The following is a 24,091-nucleotide window of genomic DNA, read 5'->3' on the forward strand; positions in this document are numbered from 1 at the left end:
TTCAGAGGAGGAAAGTGCCATTGGTGAGAGTGATTCTGGAGAAGAGTTACTTGTGATTCCAATGTGATCTGCCTCTGAGAGAAATCGCTAAGTAAATCCCTTGAAAAGAGGATTTGCCACAGGAAGACAGGCCTTGTGTAATTTTGCCTGCTACGTGGGAAGCTGCTATTTTCCAAGGGAAAAGGTACTCTGGGGAAAGGTAGCGCTACCGGGGGAATAAGAGCTCTGGGGAAAGGGACATTGCATTTTGAACTGTGTGCTTTTTAACCCTTCCAGACAAGTGGGACTGTGATATTATACGAACTGTGTTTGAACAGATAGTTAAAACCTAATAGGGATTTAGGTAGTGTCCCTTATATTCCCATACAGGCGTGACTTTTGTATTAGTTACTACTTTACAGTTTATATAAAGTTAAATATTGTTATCTGCAAAGAGTGTGTGTTTATTATTTCCTAGGGGATTCCTCTGAGGTAAGTTCCTCAGTGCTCCCTAGGTGGAGGCACTGCGCTGTGATTCCTAGTTCCCAGTACTTTTCAACTTGCAAAAGGGACTCAGGGCCCCTGAATTGCCAAAGAAGCTATTATTTAAAGGGACAGTAACCAAATTAGCGTTACAACACCTTAACCACTAGGATATAGAAGATAATGTGGCAACCTTGCTGCCAAAACTTTCTCTCATGGCTAATATACAAAAGTCATCAAAACAAGTTATCCTTGATGAATATCCCATCAATGCATCCAGGATGAGTTTAATGTTTTTTTTTTACAGAAAATGGCAAACATAGGGTAGTTATGCATGTTATATATGTAGTAACACTGCACAATGTGAAGAGACAGAGAGACATGTGGTGCTGGACTATGACGTCAGGAACAAGAAAGGACCAAATATAAGTGAGAAGAACTGTGATTGGTCCATTAAAGCTGTTCCACTATTGGCTCAAGCAGAAGAACTGTATGTCACATTTTGAAGTGCTGATTAGGAATTTAACAAGTTGCCAGAAGTAAGGTAGGAAACTGAAGGGGATGTGCGCAGACAGCTAAACTAGTGTATTATCTCTCAAATTGTGAAAGAAAATATAGCAATATATTTAGAAAAATCTATACATAAAGACTGTAACTTTTTTGATGTTATGATAATTCCCCTTTGAGCTAATTAGCAAAGGTTTGAAGAAATATGCCTGTGTGGACCATGTACTCTGGAGATACAGTATACAGCATTCATCTGAAAGTAATATCTGCTGTGCGCTACTGAGAGATCAGTTTCCAGCAATAAAGCAGTTAACCATCTATACTTAAATAATTGAGAACAGAAGATATGTGTATGAGAATCAAAGTGTGAAATTATTTTCTCCAACACTTCAGCAAGGGCCCACATAAGAGAATTGTATGTAATGCCCTGTATTTCACATTACCTGTGTTTTCAGAACTGCTTCTTGCTCCTTAAGCATTTTACTCTGTAGTTTCCATTCAGCAGCCTGGGTCAGCAGCTATTCAATAAACAAAAAGGGCAAACATATGATAAGACAAGCTGCTTTTCCCTAGACGTACTCCATGTCAGTACGTTACGGGATAGCCCCTCCTCCCTGCTCCCATTAGAAGGAACCTCCCCAAGCCTTTAAAAGGCCAACCACACCCACCTACCGGCGTCTTTTTGTTCCTTCTCCTATGCGCTTGGCTTTGTTCTCTGAACAAATGCCTCAATCATTAGAAGCAAATTTTTGTTTTTCTCTTTTTATGCCTAGGAAAGCATAAGGCCTGCCCAAAAGGCGTCCTAGAGACAGGGGTTTTGGTCCATGGGACCTTTTTCCCCCCCAGCACACTACCTCAGACCTGGAGTATTCTGAACTTCAGCTCCTGAATCAGGTAAGGCACTGAGGTGCAATGTTTGCTACTCCTTGTCTGCCTGTATTTCAGTTTCCTTCCTGTATTGCTATCAAGAGCATTGGCTGGCAGGTGCTTGTCCCCCCATTCGTGTGCCCTCCCGACCTGCCCAGAGGGCGTCCGGCGGCAGTGGTGTATGTGGCCCCTACACCCCATTTTTACGGATGGGCGAGGGAGGTGGCAGTTAGTTTAGGCTAATTAGTTAGGGGCCTGAACCTTACTGCCCCCTGTTACCTTTGTTTTATTTTTGTTTTAATAGGGGCAGGTCATGGCCAACTGCCTTCCTCAACAGACTTTCCTAAGGTGGAGGTAGTTAAAATAATAATAATAATCATATTATAGCAAACTTGGGCCTGTGCAGGAGGCACCAATTATCCAATTTGCCTCAGTATAACCTACGCAGTTGCTTTGGGTTCCCTGCCTATGCAGACACCAGCTGAGTATAATCAACCCCCCACTGAGTACAGACACTGAATATAATCAGGTCCAGCTAAAGCAAGTGGAGATGGCCCCGCTCACTCTCTAACTCAGCAAGCTAGGAAGCTGCAGCCTCAGGTAAGTCCTGCTGTTGTCAGTAAACTTGTGAGGCCTGTTTTCCTGTTAACAATTGAGTGTCCTGGAATTTGTGGCATTAAGGGGTCTGCTTCCAGCCTTGCATAATGAGCAGCAGGTAAGGAGTGTGTCCATATGCTGTTCTGCAGTGTACTAAAGTCTAACTAACTGCTTGCATGCTATATAATCATATGCTTATCTGCACTGTGCCTGGTTATGCTTGTTGCCTGCCTGAAACTAGTAGCCCGCCTGAAACCAGTAGCCCTTATACAAATAGATAATTGGGCTAACATTCTCTTATGCTGACAAGTATTGTATACTGTCAGGCTGGGTGCTGAATTCAGGCCATTTACAAATAGGACACCAGTAGCCCCATTGAATATGGATCACTGGGCTGGGGGGGGGGGGGTGCTGCTAGGCTCTGATATATACTTGCTCTAAACAGCAGATAATCCATAATATGTATTGCGCTATTTTTGTTCTGCATTCTATGTTTTGGCTATTGCTCACATAGAACAGGTAGCCATAATGGAGGTCGAGCAAAGGTCTGGCTGAATGCTAGGGCCTGATATAAGCTTGCTCTATGTAGCAGCTAATCTAAACTATGGACCTCATGTTTCCGTACTTGTACCTGTGCTCCTATTTTGTTCTACAGCTTAAGCTCTGGCTATTTCTCACATGTTACACGTGGCCCTACAGGATGTAGAGCACAGGTCTGGCTGGCTGCTAGGCTCTGAGACATGCTTGCTCGAAGCAGCAGCTAACCTAACTATGTATTTCATGTTGCTGTGATTGTACCTGTGCTCCTATTTTGTTCTACAGCTTATGCTCTGGCTATTGCTCACAAGGAACACGTAGCCCTGTGAGATGTAGAGCACAGATCTGGTTGGCTGCTAGGCCCTGATACATGCTTGCTATAAGCAGCAGCTAACCTAACTATGTATTACATGTTTTCTGCAGTATACGATTTGGCTATTGCTCTCGTGGAACAAGTAGCCCTAATGGATGTAGAGCACAGGCCTTTTGAGTTGCTAGGCCCTGATATATGCTTGCCCTAAGCAGCAGCTAATATAAACTATGTATTTCATGTTACTGTGATTGTATCTGTGCTTATATTTTCTTCTGCAGTATATACCCTGGCTATGGCTCACCTGGAATAGGTAGCCCTAAGGTATGTAAAGCACAGGCCTGGGAACGGCTAGGACCAGATATATGCTTGCCCTAAGCAGTAGCTAATATTTTATGTATTACATGTTGCTGTGATCATATCTGTATGCTCCTATTCTCTGCAGTAGGATATGCTCTAATTATTGCTCACCTTGAAACAGTAGCTCTAATGGATGTAGATCACTGGACTGGGTGGCTATGAAGGTCTGATATAGGTTTGCTCTGACTGCAGCTAACCTAAACTATGCATTACACGGGGTTGTAATTGTTTCTGGGGTACATTCAGGTTTAATCCAGATGAGTACTGAAAGGAATACCTACATATGAATGTCTTTTCATTCCATGGCATTGCTCCTGGGATAAGATATGGCTTAATAAATTAAGCACTAGGCAATATTTTTTCCCAATGGCAGGTAAGCTTAATTTTTGTCTTGATAAACACTACAGGAGTTCTGAAGCCTGTCTGTCATAAGGATTGCTGGGTTAACAATAACCACAGGTATGTACTACTTTTGTGGGACCATTGAATGTAAATTTTTCCAGATTCAGCAGCCTTGTTGTATCACTGATCACTGCCTGAACGAATGGAGGACCAGATAATTGCTTTGCCCAGTCAATTGTGCGGTTTATTACTACCCACTCAGCTCAAGCTCTGGGGTTGGGTACTGTGCTCTACCAGAACCAGGAGCTTGGGACTCTGACCGAGGTACTTATTATTATCACACATTTTAATATATGCTCGCACCATGGCCCACATCCTGCAGGGGGCTTCTACTGCCTTCAGAACAAATGCTCAATTAATGGATAAGCTCCATAATACAACTGGTCTACCAAGCAACATATATGTTTGCATCTATAAGAGGGCCATAGGCAGGTGCATATATTTTAATACTAAGGCATGTATATGAATGTGTATATACGTTTGCACAGATATCTATATATGATTTGTGTCCTTGGGATGGGTTCTTTTTTTGGAACCAGAAACGTTGGCTCAATAAACCTATATTTTTATGCAACATATAGTATTTATGAAGATTCCTGGAACAATCCGTACTTGAACTCTTCATCCATAAATTTCACTATAGCAGCCATGACATCTGGCTAGTTTCTAGGGGTGCAACCTGTGGAAATTCCATATTCATCTCTACCGTTTTCTAGGGTGACTCCTTGGTGCCTCCTACAAATTAGAGAGGGGAGCCACTACCCAGTGTTATTCCTTTACTATTTCTACTGATATTCTTAATGTCAGGATAGATGGGACATTTTATCTGCCAATACAGGGTGTCTATAGAGACAGTGTACACATACATATCAGGCCACTGGGAATTTGCATAAGGTCTATATTTCAAACCAAGTGTTTTCAGGCTATAGGAGTCCTCAAAGTGTCTTGTTAGTCCCATGGGACTCAAAGTGCGGATTAAGGGGATGCTTCTTTTTGTATTCAAAAAGCCAGAGAGAACAAAAATGTCTAATATGCTTTTAAAAACAAAAGGAGAAGATGCCTCCTGGACTGTTATTGGCAAAGAATTCCATACTATTGGTGCTGTGTAACAGAAAGCACAAGATCAAAAGGATTTTAGTGCTACTCTGGCACCTTGAGTATTTCTGAGTCTGAAGAACAAAGGGGATAGGTGGGTTAGACACTCCTCTCAATAAACAGGGCCATTATTATTTAGAGATAGAACTAGGTCTAGAATCACACCCAGGCTGCACACTGGTATGACAAATCTGGTTTTACACCCCCAAGTTTTAAATCCACTAGCTGTGCTCCCTACCATCAGCCACTGCCCTTGAAAAATATGTATAAGCACCTCTGTTTTGTCTGGGTTTAGTTTAAACTAGTTGTTCACCTTTAAAACTTTAATATTCAGAGACAATCTGCAAATGGTTTTAATTTTTATTATTTGTGGTTTTTGAGTTATTTAGCTTTTTAGTCTGTAGCTCTCCAGTTTCTAGTTTCAGCAATCTGGTTGCTAGGGTCCCAGTTACCCTAGCAACCATGCATTTATTTAAATAAGAGTCTGGATGAATAGGAGAGGACCTGAACAAAAAGATGAGTAATAAAAAGTAGCAATAACAAATCTGTAGCCTTACAGAGCATTTGTAAGATGGGGTCAGTGACTCCCATGTGAAAGCTGGAAAAAACTGGTTTAGTTCGGTATAATATGCATAGCAATGGTAAGTAAGAGTGCTTGACGGTATTTCCAAGTGGCAGCATATATATGGCAATTAGTATTGGTGATAAGATTGAGCCCTGTGCAACACTATAAGGTAATGGGGATGATGTTGATTAGTGTACTCCAGTAGTGACGTTTTATGACCTGCCTGGCAGAAGGGATTAGGACCACTTGAGCACTGTACCTTCTGCACCCAGAATGTTTTTAAACATTCTATTACGTTGCTATGGCCTACAGTGTCAAATGCAGCAGAGCGATCAATAAGGTATTACTATTAGCATAGAGCACTCTAATTTATCTCTTGCTATCAGCAGTTCATTCAGTATGCAAACCAGTATGATTTCTATGCTATGATTCCATCTAAACCCAGACTGGAAGGTGTCATTGCTGTTTAAAAATCTGTCTTCCAACCTGTTTTATTGACTGCTGTGGAAATGTGGTCCAAATTTTCTAGTAATGGCAACTGTAGGTCCAGGGTCAAGGTCACAGGTGGTTGGGTGCAGAACTTTGAGGAATTTCTTTTTCATTGATTTTCCTGAATGTTTTGTTGCAGTTTTCCCTGGGCTGGAGATGAGAGGAGGCTTTTTCTGTTTTGTTCTTCCCTATTTTGCCCCTTCAATCTGAGAGGCCTGGGATGGGATTCTCTACTTCATTCAAAATGGACCCAGTGTTGAGAAGAGGGTACTTGGAGCCTGTCCTCCTGTGAAAAGTCTTTTTTTAAATTCCCAGGGATGGGAATTATTGATGGTTCAATATGTGTTTCAGCGGTGGCTGTTATAAGTGACAAAAAAAATCCAGGGAAGAAAGGACACATGTCACAAGGACTGAAGGAATTATATTTTCTGGGAACATGGGAGAGGTGTGAAAATACAGTTCTGTAGATCCTTTGAAGTGAGGTTTCTGAGTGATAAGACCACATGGCTGGGTACATCTTTTGCAGTTCAAATCCATAGAAATGCTTTCTCTTCCATAGTTATAAAGGGCAAATGTGGTTGTTACCCGCGACATCTTGGGATTAGCCAAAATTAATTTAGTAATGTAGCCAGTATTGCATCTCTACCCATATAACTGCTGTAGTGGTCAGCTCCTTGCCTCCAGTGAATGCAAAGCAGATGATACTTTATTTCCAGCTTAACATGTTCCTAAATGAGAGATTGTCTGCTTACAATGTCATATGCAATTAATACTGTATCTGAGTGTTCTATAGTTCAAGATTAGGACTATTACATGTGGGGTTTTGCACTTATGGTGGAAGTATAAATGCTGCAACTGGAGTACACTCATCAACAGCATTCTAATTAATTTATAGGGTTAGGTGTTCCTAAATGAGAGATTGTCTGCTTACAATGTCATATGCAATTAATACTGTATCTGAGTGTTCTATAGTTCAAGATTAGGACTATTACATGTGGGGTTTTGCACTTATGGTGGAAGTATAAATGCTGCAACTGGAGTACACTCATCAACAGCATTCTAATTAATTTATAGGGTTCTGCAGGGCTCAATCTCTGATAATATTTGCCATATAGTTAAATTGGGTTGAAAAAAGACAAAGTCCATCAAGTTCAACCCCTCCAAATGAAAACCCAGCATCCATGCATACACCCCTCTCTACTTTTAATTAAATTCTATATACCCATACCTATACTAACTATAGAGCTTAGTATCACAATAGCCTTTGATATTATGTCTGTCCAAAAAATCATCCAAGCCATTCTTAAAGGCATTAACTGAATCAGCCATCACAACATCACCCGGCAGTGCATTCCACAACCTCACTGTCCTGACTGTGAAGAACCCCCAGGTTGCTTCAAATGAAAGTTCTTTTCTTCTAGTCTAAAGGGGTGGCCTCTGGTACGGTGATCCACTTTATGGGTAAAAAGGTCCCCTGCCATTTGTCTATAATGTCCTCTAATGTACTTGTAAAGTGTAATCATGTCCCCACGCAAGCGCCTTTTTTCCAGAGAAAACAACCCCAACCTTGACAGTCTACCCTCATAATTTAAGTCTTCCGTCCCTCTAACCAATTTAGTTGCACGTCTCTGCACTCTCTCCAGCTCATTTATATCCCTCTTAAGGACTGGAGTCCAAAACTGCACTGCATACTCCAGATGAGGCCTTACCAGGGACCTATAAAGAGGCATAATTATGTTTTCATCCCTTGAGTAAATGCCCTTTTTTATGCAAGACAGAACTTTATTTACTTTAGTAGCCACAGAATTACACTGCCCAGAATTAGACAACGTGTTATCTACAAAGACCCCTAGATCCTTCTTATTTAAGGAAACTTCCAACACACTGCCATTTATATTTTATATTATTTTTGCCAAAGTGCATAACCTTGCATTTATCAACATTGAACCTCATTTTCCAGTTTGCTGCCCAGTTTTCCAGTTTAGACAAATCACTCTGCAAAGTGGCAGCATCCTGCATGGAACCTATAGTTCTGCACAATTTAGTATCATCTGCAAAAATAGAAACAGTACTTTCAATGCCCACCTCCAGGTCATTAATAAACAAGTTGAAAAGCAAGGGACCTAGTACAGAGCCCTGCGGTACTCCACTAACCACACTGGTCCAATTAGAAAATGTTCCATTTACCACCACTCTTTGTAGTCTATCTTTTAGCCAGTTCTCTATCCAGGTACAAATACTATGTTCCAGGCCAACATTCCTTAATTTAACCAGTAACCTTTTGTGTGGCACTGTATCAAATGCTTTAGCAAAATCTAAGTAAATCACATCCACTGCCATCCCAGAATCGAGGTCTCTACTTACATTCTCATAAAAAGAAATTAAGTTAGTCTGGCAAGATCTATTACGCATAAAACCATGCTGGCACAAACTCTTAGTATTATGATTTGCTATGAAGTCCAGTATCTTATCCTTTATTAACCCTTCGAAAAGCTTTCCAACCACTGACGTCAGACTAACTGGCCTATAGTTTTGAGGCTGAGAACGGGATCCTTTTTTGAAAAGAGGCACCACATTAGCAATTCGCCAGTCTCTCGGCACTATGCCAGATCTCAATGAATCCTGAAAAATTAAGTAAAGAGGTTTGGCAATCACAGAGCTAAGCTTGCTAATTACCCTGGGATGAATACCATCTGGCCCTGGACCTATTTTAATCTTAACATGTTCTAGTCTCTTTTGAATTTCTTCATGTGTGAACCATGCATCATTAGTTGTATTACTAGAATTGGGACTGTTAAGAAAGAAACCTTCACTTACTGATTCCTCATTTGTGTAGACAGATGAAAAATATGAGTTCAGAATCTGTGCTTTTATTTTGTTTTCATCAACCAGCTGACCCCCCTCTGATAGTAAGGGTCCCACCCCTTCCTGCTTCATTTTTTTACTATTAACATATTTAAAAAAATTTTGTTTACTGCTTGCTGCAATATCCTTTTCTATAGCAATTTTAGCTTGCCTTATAGCTTCTTTGCATGATTTATTGGCCTCCTTGTACCTTATAAATGTTTTGGCTGTACCAGCTAACTTGAAAGCCTTAAAAGCACGTCTTTTCTTACCCACCACAACACCAACGCTTCTATTGAACCAAAAAGGTTTAAAAGATTTATTGCAACGTTTCGGCTCCTGTACTCGAGCCTTCTTCAGGTGACACCACCTGAAGAAGGCTCGAGTAAAGGAGCCGAACATTGCAATAAATCTTTTTTTATTTTTTGCACCTTATAAGTCCTGTGTGTGAGGTTTTTCGTTGTTCTATGCATAATTCAGTATAACCTGCACCCGGGCAATTGCCTATGTACTAGAGTGCTCCAGCTGCATGAAAGAGTGTGTGTGTGTGTGTGTGTGTGTGTGTGTGTGTGTGTGTGTGTGTATATATATATATATATATATATATATATATATATATATATATATAAAATGTGTTTGTGAATATATAGATAAGTCTGTATAACTATGTGTGTATATGTGTTCATTTGATTTATGGATTCCTTGTGAGGGGTTGAACCTGATGGATTTTGGTCTTTTTATGATGTAATTATGTAACACAGATTTGTAAGTGCTAAATTATCCTTACTTACAAAGTCCTTCTCCCTATTATGTTTTGCCTCTGCTTCTTTCATCATTTCTTGGGCTTGCTCTAGTCTGGTATCCACCAATTTTTGTTGAAGATCTCGTTGTTTGAATACTTTATCCAGATGCTGCATATAAAAAAAATAAACTTATAAAGTGGTATTTAAAGGGGAACTCTGGCTTCCAAACCAAAATTTGATAAAGAAGCCCACATAACACAGAAACCCCTAATATACCCTTCACAGTTACCTGTTTCTTCAAAAAGTATGAATAAATGCCATTTTCTATACTGAAATCTAGCTGGTTAACAGTTCTTTTCTTTCTGCATCATTTGAAATCCTGGCAGGGAAGGAGGGACTAAAACACAACTTCTCCACAGCTTACAGGCAGCATGCAGGAACTACATAACCCTCACTGCATTGCACTGTGATGTGCCTTTCCTTATTGAAATCACATGTGCAGGGAATTGTGGGTTTGGAGGATGTAAAATAAGGACAGATTGCTGCTGATACAAAGTAACAGTAGTCAGCTAGCTCAGCAAAGTAGTCAGACAGATCAGTAGGAGAGCAGGTGGCTAGGCTTTGGGAAGTGTCAGAAACCATTAAAAATCATGAAAAGTCTGCATATTTTTTAAATGATTTATATTGCAAAGTTGCTTGAAATTATTTTTACTTTTCAAAAAGCTTGTTATATTTTTGTGGAGTTCCCCTTTAAGAATCTCACTTGAATGTGATTTTTTGTATCGGTTAAATAAACATTCATGGATTGTTACATGCGGTATATTCAAATTTAACGCTTCACATTTTGAATAGTTGATCTTATATCCTGACAATCTACTAAAGACATCCAATACTTTATATAAATTAGGAAGTGAAACTTGAGGTTGGACTAACGACAATAAAATATCATCTGCAAATAAACTTAATTTGTATATCTCATCTCTTATTTTTATACCCTTTATATCTGCATTCAGCCTTATAGCTTATGCCAGTGGCTCTATACATAATGCAAATAAAAGGGGAGAAAGTGGACACCCCTGCCTCGTTCTGCTTTTAATTTCAAAAACCTCAGATTTTATATATCCCGTTTTTACTTCAGCCTTTGGTTTACAGTAAAGGCGCTTGATCGCAGTCAATATAGGGCCCCCAATACCAAAACTTTCCAATGTTGTATGGAGGTAGCACCAATCGACCCGATCAAACGCCTTTTCGGCATCCAATGATAGAAAAATAGCCTGTTTTCTTTCCTTATTTGCAAATTCTATAAGATTTACCGTTCTAATATTATCTGAGGCCTCCCGACCCTTAATGAACCCCACTTGATCGAAATGGATCAAATCTGGAAGCAGCATATTTAAACGTTCTGCCAAGATTTTTGCAAAAATCTTTATATCCGTATTGATTAATGATATGGGACAGTAACTCGAGCAAAGCTTTGGGTCCTTACCAGCTTTGTGTATTACTATAATCTGTGTTGTTAACATTTCAGTAGGCATTAAACATTTTTAACATATATGGGAGCAATTCCACCATAAAAACTTTGTAATATTTCCCATTAAAACCATCTAAACCTGGGGCCTTTGTAGCATTTAATTTTTCCTTTATAACATTTGTAATTTCTGCTATTGTAATTGGTGTGTTCAGAGAAATAAATTGTGATGGCCTAAGTGTTGGGAGATTACAGGCCTGAAGAAATTTAGCGGTTTCACATATAATACCCTTTGAAGTAGCTACCTTTTCCCCATTATATAAGTCAGTATAAAAATCCACAAAGGCCTTATTTATTTCCCTAGGGTCATTAACATATGCCCCCTTTTTAGTCTTAATTGTCTCAATTGTTTGTACTTTTCGCAGCCCTCTCAATCTCCTAGCTAAAAGGGTATCCGGTTTATTTCCCTTTTCGAAAAATCTTTTCAAAGATTTTTCATTTTATCTCTTATCTCTTTTATATCTACTTGTGAAAGACTCAGCAACAGCAATAGTGAGGAACAAATAGCAATATCGAGGAAAAACAATAAAGGTCATTATTATAGACTAATAGCGGGGGAGCTTTTTCACATAGAAAAATACAGAGAACAGGAGGCCACCTTTTTAAACTGAAATTTTATTTGAAGAGCTGAAGGTTCTTCACGATTAAATATCCTGTCCGTTGATGTTGTGATGGCAGAATCTATTAATGCCTAATGGCTTGAACAATAGCATAATATACAAGGCTATTGAGATCTTAAGATCTACAGGTAGTTTAGAATAGGTATCTGTATATATAATTTATGTATATACTGTATATATGTATAAATTTATAATTCTGGCACTCACAAAAAACAGTTCACATGCCTGGGTGCAAGGTCAACAAGCTGCAATCACCGATCAAGAAGATCTAGAAGAACTCACAGGTCGTAAAGATAATAAAAAATTCTTTATTGCAAAACTGGAGACTAACGTTTCGGCCTACCTTAAGACCTTTCTCAAAGTGCCAAACTAACAGTAAAGGGATTATTTACTAAAATCCAAATCTATCTAATGTTTTATTCTGAATGAACCCAATTTTAACTTTTTGTTTTTTTCCCTAATTGTAGGTTATTTATTAATATTCCTGATTAAATTATAATTATTTGGTAGTAATCATACAATGTATTTGTATAGGTTTTTCACAAAAAAATCTTGATTTTTGCAAAAATCACGAAAAAAATCATGAAATTTACATGATTTTAAATGTAACCCTTTCCCTGCCAGTCGTTTTGTCCTAGATGCAAACATCTACTGCCAAGCAGTTTTTAGATATTTTGCACTCTTTCACTTTAAGGGCCTTTCCTGGGGAGGTCTTTTAGTTTACCCAGGAAAACAATATAATATTTTTTTCAGGACTACCTGAACTTTCAAAATATGCAAGAATTTTGGTGTAATTCTACTACTGTAAAAGAATATAGGCTTCTAAGTGTCTAATAAAATGAAAAAAATCATGTTTCACAAAGAACAATCACATATATCAGAAACACCATTTATTTTATGTATGAGAACACAGCTGGTTTAGAAAGGTCTCCTGAACTCGGCAATACCAAATATATATAGTTTTATGGAGATTTCTCACTTGTATAGATCAAAATCGACAAGCAGTACACTACCAGATTTCCAAAGCACCGCTCCCCAAACGGCATACTTCTGATTTCAAGGACAAACATTCCACTAACAGTAGGTTTACCATGGAAACTACCCATTATTAGAAAGAACAGATTCTGGTGAATAAAAAATGGGTAAATATATCTTTGTACTCCAAACTACCAAGTTGTAATTATTTCCTAAAGTTATTAATGTTTTATAGAAATTGGTGAATTTTTTGAAAAATGACCTCAAAGCTTCCACTCTACAGCATCATATCTCCCACACATCACTAGGTATCAATGTAACACCCCAAATATGAAAGCCTGGGGTCCACTGAACAGTTTGATGCCCAAAATGTATAGGTTTACCTAAGCATGTGGTATATAGGGGCCCTAAAATGTAGACACCTCATTTGAGCTATCAGTTGTGTAATTCCAGATACTGCAAAATCAACATATTTACATAGTTTGGGGGGGGGGATCAAAGTTAGAAAAAAGTACGTTCACCTCAGAAAACCATATATTTTCATAAAGTACCCATTCTCCCGAATCCAAATAGGGTATGCATGTCTTTAACTCCAAAGCACCAAGCTGCAAAACGTTCCTAAATTTGGAAATTTTGGTGACATTTCCAAAAATCACCTCAAAGCTTCCACCCTGCCGCATTGTATGTCCCACATACTATTGAGTATCAAGATAAATCACCCCAAATATGAAAGCCTGGGGTCCTCTGAACAGTTTGATGCCCAAAATGTATAGGTGTACCTAAGCACATGGCATATAGGGGCCCCAAAATGAAGACCCCATATGGTCTGTCATTTCAGGTGCTTCAAATTCAACACACTTCCATCAAGTACACATTCCCCTGAATCTAAATTGGGTATTCATGTCTTTCTACTCCAAAGTACCAAGCTGCAAATCATTCATAAATTTGGTGATTTTGGTGACATTTCCAAAAATAACCTCAAAATTTTCACCCTGCAGCATCGTATTTCCAACATACTTTTAGGTATTGAGATAAATCACCCCAAATATGAAAGCTTAGGGTCCTCTGAACAGTTTGATGCCCAATATGTAGAGGTGTTCCCAAGAACGTGGCATATAGGGGCCCCAAAAGGAAGACCCCCATATGGTCTGTCATTTCAGGTACTGCAAAATCAATACATTTACATAGTTTGGGGGGGGGGGGCAAAAGTAGAAAAAAGTAAGTTCACCCCAAAAAGCCATATATTTTCTAAAAGTAAACATACCCATGAATCTAAATTGGGTATGCATGTCTTTGTACTCCAAAGTACCAAGCCACAAACCATTCCTAAATTTGGTGATTTTGGTGACATTTCCAAAAATCACCTCAAAATTTCCACCCCGCAGCATTGTATTTCCCACATACTTTTAGGTATCAAGATAAATCACCCCAAATATGAAAGCTTAGGGTCTTCTGAACAGTTTGATGCCCAATATGTATAGGTGTACCCAAGGACCTGGCATATAGGGGCCCCAGAACGAAGACCCCCATTTGGTTTGTCATTTCAGATACTGCAAAATCCACACATTTACATAGTTTTGGGGGCCGGCAAAGGTAGAAAAAAATACGTTCACCCCAGCAAACCATATATTTTCTGAAAGTACACATTCCCCTGAATCCAAATTTGGTATGCATCTCTTTCTACTCCAAAGTAACAAGCCGCAAACCATTCATAAATTTGGTGACATTTCCAAAAATTACCTCAAAATTTCGAACCTGCAGCATCGTATTCCCCACATACTTTTAGCTATCAAGATAAATCACTCCAAATATGAAAGCTAAGGGTACTCTGAACAGTTTGATGCCCAATATGTATAGGTGTACCTAAGCACCTGGCATATAGGGGCCCCAAAAGGAAGACCCCCATATGGTCTGTCATTTCAGATACTGCAAAATCAACACATTTACATAGTTTTAAGGGGGGCAAATGTAGAAAAAAGTAAGTTCACCCCAGAAAGACATATATTTTCGGAAAGTACACATTCTCGCGAATCCAAATTGGGTATGCATGTCTTTCTATTCCAAAGCACCAAGCCGCAAACAATTCCTAAATTTGGTGATTTTGGTGACATTTCCAAAAATCACCTCAAAATTTCCAACATGTAGCATCGTATTTCCCACATACTTTTAGGTATCAATAGAAATCACCACAAATATTAAAGCCTAGGGTCCTCTGAACAGTTTGATCCCAATATGTATAGGTGTACCCAAGCACGTGGCATATAGGGGCCCCAAAAGGAAAATCCCCATATGGTCTGTCATTTCAGGTACTACAAAATCAACACATTTACATAGTTTTGGGGGGGGCAAAGGTAGAAAAAAGTATAATTCACCCCAGAAAACCATACATTTTTGGAAAGTACACATTCCTGCAAATCCAAATTGGGTATGCATGTCTTTGTACCAAGTTACAAGCCTCTCCTAAATTTGGTGATACAAGCAACAGTTTTTACATTTCTGAAAATTGCCTAAAAATATTGCAATTGGCCGCATTTATCTCACCCAATTTCTTATATACAATTGTAAAACACCATAAATACTGATGCCAAGAGTCTACTGAACCATTTGATGCCCAATATGCATTGATATACCAAGGCAGCTGGCATGTGCGGACCCCAAATTAAAATAGTGCATATGATTTTACTCCGCTGCCGATTCTCCTTCTGTGAACTTAGTCCCTTGACTTCATATTATGTGCCTCAAAACCCTCCTCACAGCAAAGACCCCCCAAAACCATATATTTTTGGAAAGTACACATTCTGACGAATCTAACAAAGATAAAAAGTCTTTCTGCACCAAACTACCAAACTGCAAAGCTTTTCTAAACGTAGAGGTTTTTACAACATTTCTGAAAATCGCTTAAAATTGTTGCGGTTTGCCGCATTTATCGCACACAATGTTTTATAGATCCAACAGCGTAATTAGTGGCCGAAATCGATTATCAAATAGTCACACTGTCAAAATAACATGTTTTTAGGTAAAACAAACGGTACAATGAATAAGTAAAAAAAAACACCTGTTTGTGAGTTTTGTGTATACATATTTGTGCACTAATAAAAGTTGTTTGAGTGTGCAAATACATGTAAATATGTGTACAAAAGGGACCAAGTGTGCTTAAAAAAAAAAATAAAAAAAAATACCAATCTTTACTAAAATGTGTGTGTAAGTGTATAAATGTACTGTAAGTATGTGTAAGTGCAGGTAAGTGTGTAAAAAAGCATGCATCATTTTTGTAGCAGGGGGATTGCTGGAACCGATGGAGGCAGCCAGGACAGCGTGTCTGCGCAGCAGGAAGTGTGGGCGGCTGTGCAGGAAGGAAGAGGTGAGTATGCAGCAGCAGCAGCGCCATTTGCAGCGCATTTGCCACTTTGAAGAAGGATCTGCGACAATCGTGTTACAGATCTGACTTGACAGCCTCGTTGCCCAGGGGGCTGTCAACCCTCCTGACTCTCTGCAGAGGCGGCAAAAGCCGCCGATGCAGAGAGAAGGGCTCAGCTGCAGGAGAACGTACAAGGTACGTTCTTGGCAGCCTGATACCTGAACCGCCAGCACGTACGCCGAATGTGCTTGGCGGTTAAAGGGTTAAATGAATGTTCATTTCCATACTTCCTGTTTTTTTATCCAAGAGGAAGTCCTCCAGCGGCTATTTTAGGAGCATAGGCGGACATTTGGCGCACTTTCATTTTGGATAGCAAAGGAGTAGGAGCTGGAGCTAAGTTTGGAAGCTGCCCAAAACTGCAAAAAATTTGGAAGTTAGTGGTGAGGGGTCTCAGGACTTGTTTGAGGGGGGCCAAGAGGAAGGAGTGGAGGGACCTGCCTCTCAACCAAGTCCTGAGTCCCAGGGGCAGGGGTTAGATAGGGGGTCTAACGTTAGGAAAGCCAGTGGGGGGGGGGGGTGAATAAGTCTCTAGCTTATGTTTCCATTTTTAAACTTGTAGCTGAAGGGCCAGCAATACGGCAGCAAGGACTGACAGACAGGGAGAGTGGCCTCCCGTCAGACCCCTGCAGAGGCAGTAGTGCAGGCCTGTGCAGAAGAGGAGCCCCAGGATGCCAGTGGGGCAGATGTGCAAAAGCCACCCATATAGTCTGACGGTAAATATTATTGCTGTTGTTGTTATGTAAGCGCATGGATGAATGTTGCCCTTTGTAAAGAGTATTCTTATATCTATGTTCTGTTTATATTTTTCAGAAGAACAACCTGGACCCTCCCACCAGTCCTTGGCCATCCCCCCTGTGCTGTCCCGCAGTTATAAATTTGAGAAATATAATTTATTACAATCCCTTATTAAGTATGGCTGAGTAGTTAGAAGAGTTGAGCTGTGCCTAGGATGGGGGGGGGGATTGTTACAACACCCACACCTGTGGTCACACACTTCAATGGCCACTGTAAAAGAGTTGGTGTGTAGAGACAATAAGGGCTTTGTATTTACAATGCAAATGCAATCTTCCAAGTTTCATATAAGGCAAAAAGCAGCCATTCTTTGTAGGACATTGTGCCTCTGCTCTCCATTTTACGTAATACAAAAAGTTAAAGGAGAAACAAACCCTTTACCAAAAAAAACCCTACTCCCCACCCCACGTAGTTGTTTCTCCTTTATGTGACATTAGTCCTTAGGACTAGTTATGAGTCCATTATTTTGCTAGGTTTAGCAGGAAATAAACACCCCATAGAGTGAAAGAGATTGTTACATATCTAAAAAATCTTAGTTGGCCATTTACTTCAATGCATTTGTTGAATGTATCCCCATTTTTCAAATATTTGCCAAAGCAAAACAGGTCAGATTTTTCTGGAAATTACAAGAATTAATCTCAAACTGTCTGGATTTGCTGCAGAAGCTCATGTCACAAACAGAAATGGAGCACTAGTGCTTGAAACTCTGTTTAAAGGAGTCCAGCTTTAGTTTTAATGAAAGTTTGTTTTCTATAGATGCTGCTGCCACAGTTGCTGCTGCCTGGGGTAAGTAGCCAGGATGAACGGCAAGGGCTGGAAGCATTATCTGTGGAGGTACCGCGTCTGACTGAATGGGCCTCCGCGAGTTTGCCTGACACACTCCAGCCTACAATTGCAAAGCAACGCAGCAAATATCTCCGCCAAAGGTGCTGGATGGCCCACATTGATGGCCATCTCATTGACCTGCAGTGGGAATTGGCTGCGTTGAGGCAAGACCTCATTGGTGAGCTGAGCGAGAGTAGGCTGGAGAGAGCACCAACATCGCGAACATCAGGCAAGTGATGACCGGCGCACAAATGCTCTTCTGGCAGTCCTGGGACACAAACTGCATGCACCTGCCTCTGGTAGATCTGACGAGGGGATCACTTCCTTCTGCATCTCTACCACCACCCCCACGTGCTGCCCAACCAGCTTGGGCAAGGGGGTATGAAAGGGGGTTCGACCCTGTCTGTGGACCCACTAAAAAGGCCAAGTAGGTATCCTATCTGGGTCTCTACTGTCGCTTTCCAACCTCAAGTGGACTATACCTCTTCACCCAGTCCCTCTGTGACCACAAAGTCAACTGATGCATCTCTTCAGGACTCACACGATCCGCTACATGATCCAATGGGAATGAGCACCTAACAACAAGTCCCATTGTTTTTCAAATCCGCATCCATAAATACTGCATTCTCCTCACTGATGGGCACCATAATAACAGCTTGTGGCGCCCTTTTCCAATAATATCTGGGAAACACTTATAACATCTAAGTGCTCTAGTGTGTGTTGGCCTACTTGAACGTACATGCAAAAGAGAAGCAAATGTTTCATCCATATTTACAACATGCCAAATTCTGTTTCTTTGGCCAAATCTGAAACATCTTTCTGTATATGGTGTGAATGTTATATGCCTGCAGTGGTAACATTGATCATGTGCTGTGCTCAAACACAATTTCTGAACTGCAGTTTGCTTTTGAAATATCTGCCTATTGTATTAAGTGCACTTAAAGGCAAGTTGTGTGTTAAAAGTCACATTTGTGTGTACATGCAAACACCTCTCTAGTTCAGCGTTTCTAATGAAGTTTACACGGTTAATTAACTACAAGGTACAGGGGGTTTAACCCTCACAGGGAACTTATAAACACCCTTGGTGTCGCTCACCATTTAAGGCTAGTGGCCCAGGTGCCCCGGAACCTGCACTGAAGTTCCACAATAATGTATGTCCCATCGGGCTCCCCGTCATCTAACATCAAGTTACTTATAGGTGAAATATATTTTCAGAGTCTTACCCTGTCCACGTGGTGACCCGGGTGCAGCCGCCCCGAGTCCGTCACAGAGGAGACATTTTCACAGCACACAAGGATTTGTGGCAGCGCACACCGGCATCAAGAGGAATCGCCCACTTTAAAAGGTATAACTTTATTTTCACATCTGATTAAACATCTAGCGTCTGAGGTCTCAGACGCTAGATGTTTAATCAAATGTGAAAATCAACTTTAACTCCTTTTGCTCTGTTTTACAATGTTATGTGCAGAGGAAACAAATATGTGGTTTAAAGTAACATATTTTGAACATTGTTATGCACTTTAATCAATAATGGTCCTCCAGGGCCTAAGTCTGCAGCCTAGCATTGAGCAAAAGGGCCTATGGGTAAATGCCTCCTCCTACTTCTCCTTCCGGATCTTAGATATTTCAGTGGGCAGCTGCAGAATGTCCTCCTTCTCCTTTGCTATCCAAACTGAAAGTCCAAACCTTAAAGGGCAACTGAATGTTGTATTACTATGCACTTTAACCAATGATGGTCCTCCGGGGCCTAAGTCTGCAGCCTAGCACTGAGCAAAAGGGCAGCTGGGTATTGGTTAATGGTTGTCTTAGAATTTTCATTGGGCAGCTCCAGAATGTCCTCCTTCTTTGCTATCCAAACTGAAAGTCCAACTGAATGTTGTACTACTATGCACTTTAACCAATCATAGTCCTCCAGGGCCTAAGTCTGCAGCCTAGCACTGACAATGTATTTGTGGCTGTTGAGAAAAAGGGCACCAAATATATTTACAAATGTCCTTAATGTTAAGTATTGTTTTATGAGCCGTGCCTTGTTACCCTCACTTGGCTGTTGTGCCGCATCAAGTCTTATGAAATAAGTGTTTGCTGGCAACTGAGTAACCTTTTCTAAAGCACTGATCCTTTAGTGGTCAAGGCAGCCCGTTAGAGGATGTAATATTAGTAATAATAGTAGACCAGGTTTATGATGTACCCTATGCCTAGGGTACCTATTTCTATTTCTTGTGGAATTGTTTTATAATTTTTTTCATAAAATATACCTTTGTCAAAAATACATCTGTTGGAAGTATTTTTGAATATTTCTTAATATATTTCATAAAATACTTGAAAATGTTTCATATTTTATTTATTTTGGGTAAAGATGATTAATTTTTTCAAGCCTATTCATTGTGAAAGGCAAGAAGGTGTAAAAGATCTTGGTAAAAGATATATTGATCAGTCAGTAAGAAACCAATCATTGGTAGAAACACAGGCTATGGGATTTCACACATGCAAGGCAAGAATCACTTCCCCTTTAAAATGTGAGGTCTCATATATTAGCCTTACTTCCCCTTTAAAAAGTGATCTCATATATTAGCCTTACTTCCCCTTTAAAAAGTGACATCATATATTAGCCTTACTCCCCCTTTAAAAAATATGTGATCTCATATATTAGCCTTACTTCCCCTTTAAAAAGTGACCTCATATATAAGCCTTTCTCCCCCTTTAAAAAGTGTGATCTCATATATTAGCCTTACTACCCCTTTAAAAAGTGACCTCATATATTAGCTTTTCTTGCCCTTTAAAAAGTGTGATCTCATATATTAGCCTTACTTCCCCTTTAAAAAGGGACCTCATATATTAGCTTTACTTCCCCTTAAAGTGTGATCTCATATATTAGCCTTACTACCCCTTTAAAAAGTGACCTCATATATTAGCTTTTCTTGCCCTTTAAAAAGTGTGATCTCCTATATTAGCCTTACTTCCCCTTTAAAAAGGGACCTCATATATTAGCCTTACTCCCCCTTTAAAAAATATGTGATCTCATATATTAGTCTTACTTCCCCTTTAAAAAGTGACCTCATATATTAGCCTTACTCCCCCTTTAAAAAGTGTCATCTCATATATTAGCCTTACTTCCCCTTTAAAAAGTGACCTCATATATTAGTTTTTCTTGCCCTTTAAAAAGTGTGATCTCATATATTAGCCTTACTTCCCCTTTAAAAAGGGACCTCGTATATTAGCTTTATTTCCCCTTAAAAAAGTGTGATCTCATATATTAGCCTTACTTCCCCTTTAAAAAGTGACCTCATATATTAGCCTTACTCCCCCTTTAAAAAATACGTGATCTCATATATTAGCCTTACTCCCCCTTTAAAAAGTGTCATCTCATATATTAGCCTTACTTCCCCTTTAAAAAGTGACCTCATATATTAGTTTTTCTTGCCCTTTAAAAAGTGTGATCTCATATATTAGCCTTACTTCCCCTTTAAAAAGGGACCTCATATATTAGCTTTACTTCCCCTTAAAAAAGTGTGATCTCATATATTAGCCTTACTTCCCCTTTAAAAAGTGACCTCATATATTAGCCTTACTCCCCCTTTAAAAAGTGTCATCTCATATATTAGCCTTACTTCCCCTTTAAAAAGTGACCTCATATATTAGTTTTTCTTGCCCTTTAAAAAGTGTGATCTCATATATTAGCCTTACTTCCCCTTTAAAAAGGGACCTCATATATTAGCTTTACTTCCCCTTAAAAAAGTGTGATCTCATATATTAGCCTTACTTCCCCCTTTAACAAGCAACCTTACTTCCCTTTTAAAAAGTTACATCTCATAATATTAAAAAGTGACATCCCTAATATTAGCCTTACTCCCCCTTTAAAAAGTGTCATCTCATATATTAGCCTTACTTCCCCTTTAAAAAGTGACCTCATATATTAGTTTTTCTTGCCCTTTAAAAAGTGTGATCTCATATATTAGCCTTACTTCCCCTTTAAAAAGTGACCTCATATATTAGTTTTTCTTGCCCTTTAAAAAGTGTGATCTCATATTAGCCTTACCCCCCCTTTAAAAAGTGTGATCTCATATATTAGCCTCACTTCCCCTTTAAAAACTGCATTTGGACATTTGAGCATCAATATCTCTTTAAAAAATCTTATATGAATTAAAAAAAAACCTGTTTCAGTGTGTAAAGGAAAGGCTTATTTAAATTTAGAAAAAATCAGATTTTAAAAAATATTTACAAAAATATACCGGTAGTGATTTTAACTCCCCCATAGGACTCAATGGTCCTCGACAGCTTAAACCTAGCGTGTTTTTTATTTTACTTCAAAGTCCGAATTGAAATTTATAAATTCCGATGTCTACTGAATATAGGATCTTTTCGGCGTTGACCTCTGATGTTCACGATATTTTATTGAAAACAGTTTAAAAAAAAAGTCCTAATTTTTCGTGAAACCTGTCCGAACATATCGTAATGCTTTCATAAATTCCCAAATTTTTCTCTAACGTTAAAAAACCCAGAATTTTTCTCAATATACCTTAATAAATAACCCCCTAATGTGCCTTAAACACACGTACTGACAGGAAAAAAAGGGAGAACAGTGACGTGTAATGATCATGAACAATAAGCAACTATAGTGTCAACATATCACAACAAATAAATACCCATAATATCCATATTCACCAAATAGACCCAACAATTAATATACCAAAATCCCCATTTAGCAATCTATCGATATCTATTCACTCAGCAACAAACATAAGTTAAAAACAAGACACTATCAGTTGTAATTGTAGCAATTCTGTAACTTATTCCTACACATCAATGAAGGATACAAATTAAAATACTAATCTATCGATCTCGGAGAATTTAAAAGCAGACTCGGAATTGTATACAGCTCATGGTCATTAACTTAACTGCTGAAGTTTGGGATCATCAACCCTCTTTTCTGCCAAACTCAATTGCTCTGGATGCGATGTTCCCCACTAAATTGATCTTAGTCCCTCAACACATAGGTGGAGGTTGATTTTTTTTGTTTGGGTAGGCTAAGCCTAATGTTACATCAACAGTTTCTTCACCTGTGATTTTCCACTAGCGGGGAAATATATATATGCACTATGGTTTATTTTGCAACCCAAATTAACTATATAACTTTGTAACTTTTATGTCTGTTTCTAGGAATGATTAATTGTTAAACAGCTGTTCCATCTCACCTCCTCTCTGAGTTCATATTGGCCAACAATACTATTGAGCTTTTCTGCCAGCTCTGCATTTTCTTGGCAAAGGCTGGTGTTTCTCTCACTCTGCTGCTCAATCTGAGTTTGGATTTCTGTCAGTGTGGACTGGAAATGATTAGTGATCTCCTTCCTTTTTTCTTCATCCTCCCGTGCACGTTGAATGGTTTCTTCCTGTATGAAAAGTGCAACTGTTATAAACCTGTGGCAGTGTTGTGAATTCAGATATATAGGATTCCTTCACCCAACAACTTTTTTTGCATAGTAAATTAATATATAACTTTCTAACACATGTATATTGGAAATCGATTTTCAGTGGTTTTAAGGATAATGTAATAGATTGAAAGCAGCATGTCTACAGTGAAACCTCAAGAGGTTTTGCCATGGTTCTGTTTGTAAATAATCAATTCCAATTAGTCTGCACTTCATATAGTCACTTATTGCTTTAGGTTGTGCATGTGACTGTCAGACAGGTTTACACTTGTTGTTCTATAGTGCAATATGAATGCTGCAATGCTTAACCCTTGTCATTAACACTGCCATTAAGAGAACTCAAATTATTTTCCACCAGTACTGTCTGAGTACAGCAGAGTAAATTAAGTACTAAAAAAAACCCAGAGTGAGGTTCAGATTACGAATTGCTTAGGAGCAGATTTATTAAAGGTTGAGTTGTATGTAACCTGAAAAACTCTTAGGGTATTTTTGAGTCAAAACTTTCATTTTCCAGTAAAAATAACACACTTTTTTGGGTTATCTTTTAAATACCTTGAATTTTTCGAGATTTATTATACCCCGAAGCTGGAAATAGATTGAATCTAAAAATACTCCTGCTAAAACCTGTTGAGGTCATGTAGAAGTCAATGGCAAACCATTTGAAGTTCCACGAATAAAAACTTTTTCTATGTTTTCTATGTTGGCGTACATGAAGTGATAGAGGAGGAG

The 24,091-nt window shown here is 39.1% G+C and overlaps 1 protein-coding gene across 3 annotated transcripts in view; it reads right to left on the bottom strand.

The window, feature by feature from the left end:
- txlnb.L (taxilin beta L homeolog) overlaps nt 1–24,091 on the bottom strand; it is a 76,059-nt gene that overhangs the window by 13,793 nt on the left and 38,175 nt on the right. Inside the window, exons 5-7 of one of the 3 annotated variants that reach the window (XM_041562837.1) lie at nt 23,129–23,323; nt 9,827–9,946; nt 1,413–1,487 (exon numbers count right to left, since the gene is read on the bottom strand). In XM_041562837.1, the coding sequence (XP_041418771.1) occupies nt 1,413–1,487; nt 9,827–9,946; nt 23,129–23,323 (390 nt within the window). The remainder of the gene's footprint in view (nt 1–1,412; nt 1,488–9,826; nt 9,947–23,128; nt 23,324–24,091) is intronic. The other 2 variants (XM_041562838.1, XM_041562839.1) reach the window with 2 other exon arrangements.

This window comes from Xenopus laevis, chromosome 5L (assembly GCF_017654675.1).
Source record: "Xenopus laevis strain J_2021 chromosome 5L, Xenopus_laevis_v10.1, whole genome shotgun sequence".
NCBI classification, from domain to species: domain Eukaryota; kingdom Metazoa; phylum Chordata; class Amphibia; order Anura; family Pipidae; genus Xenopus; species Xenopus laevis.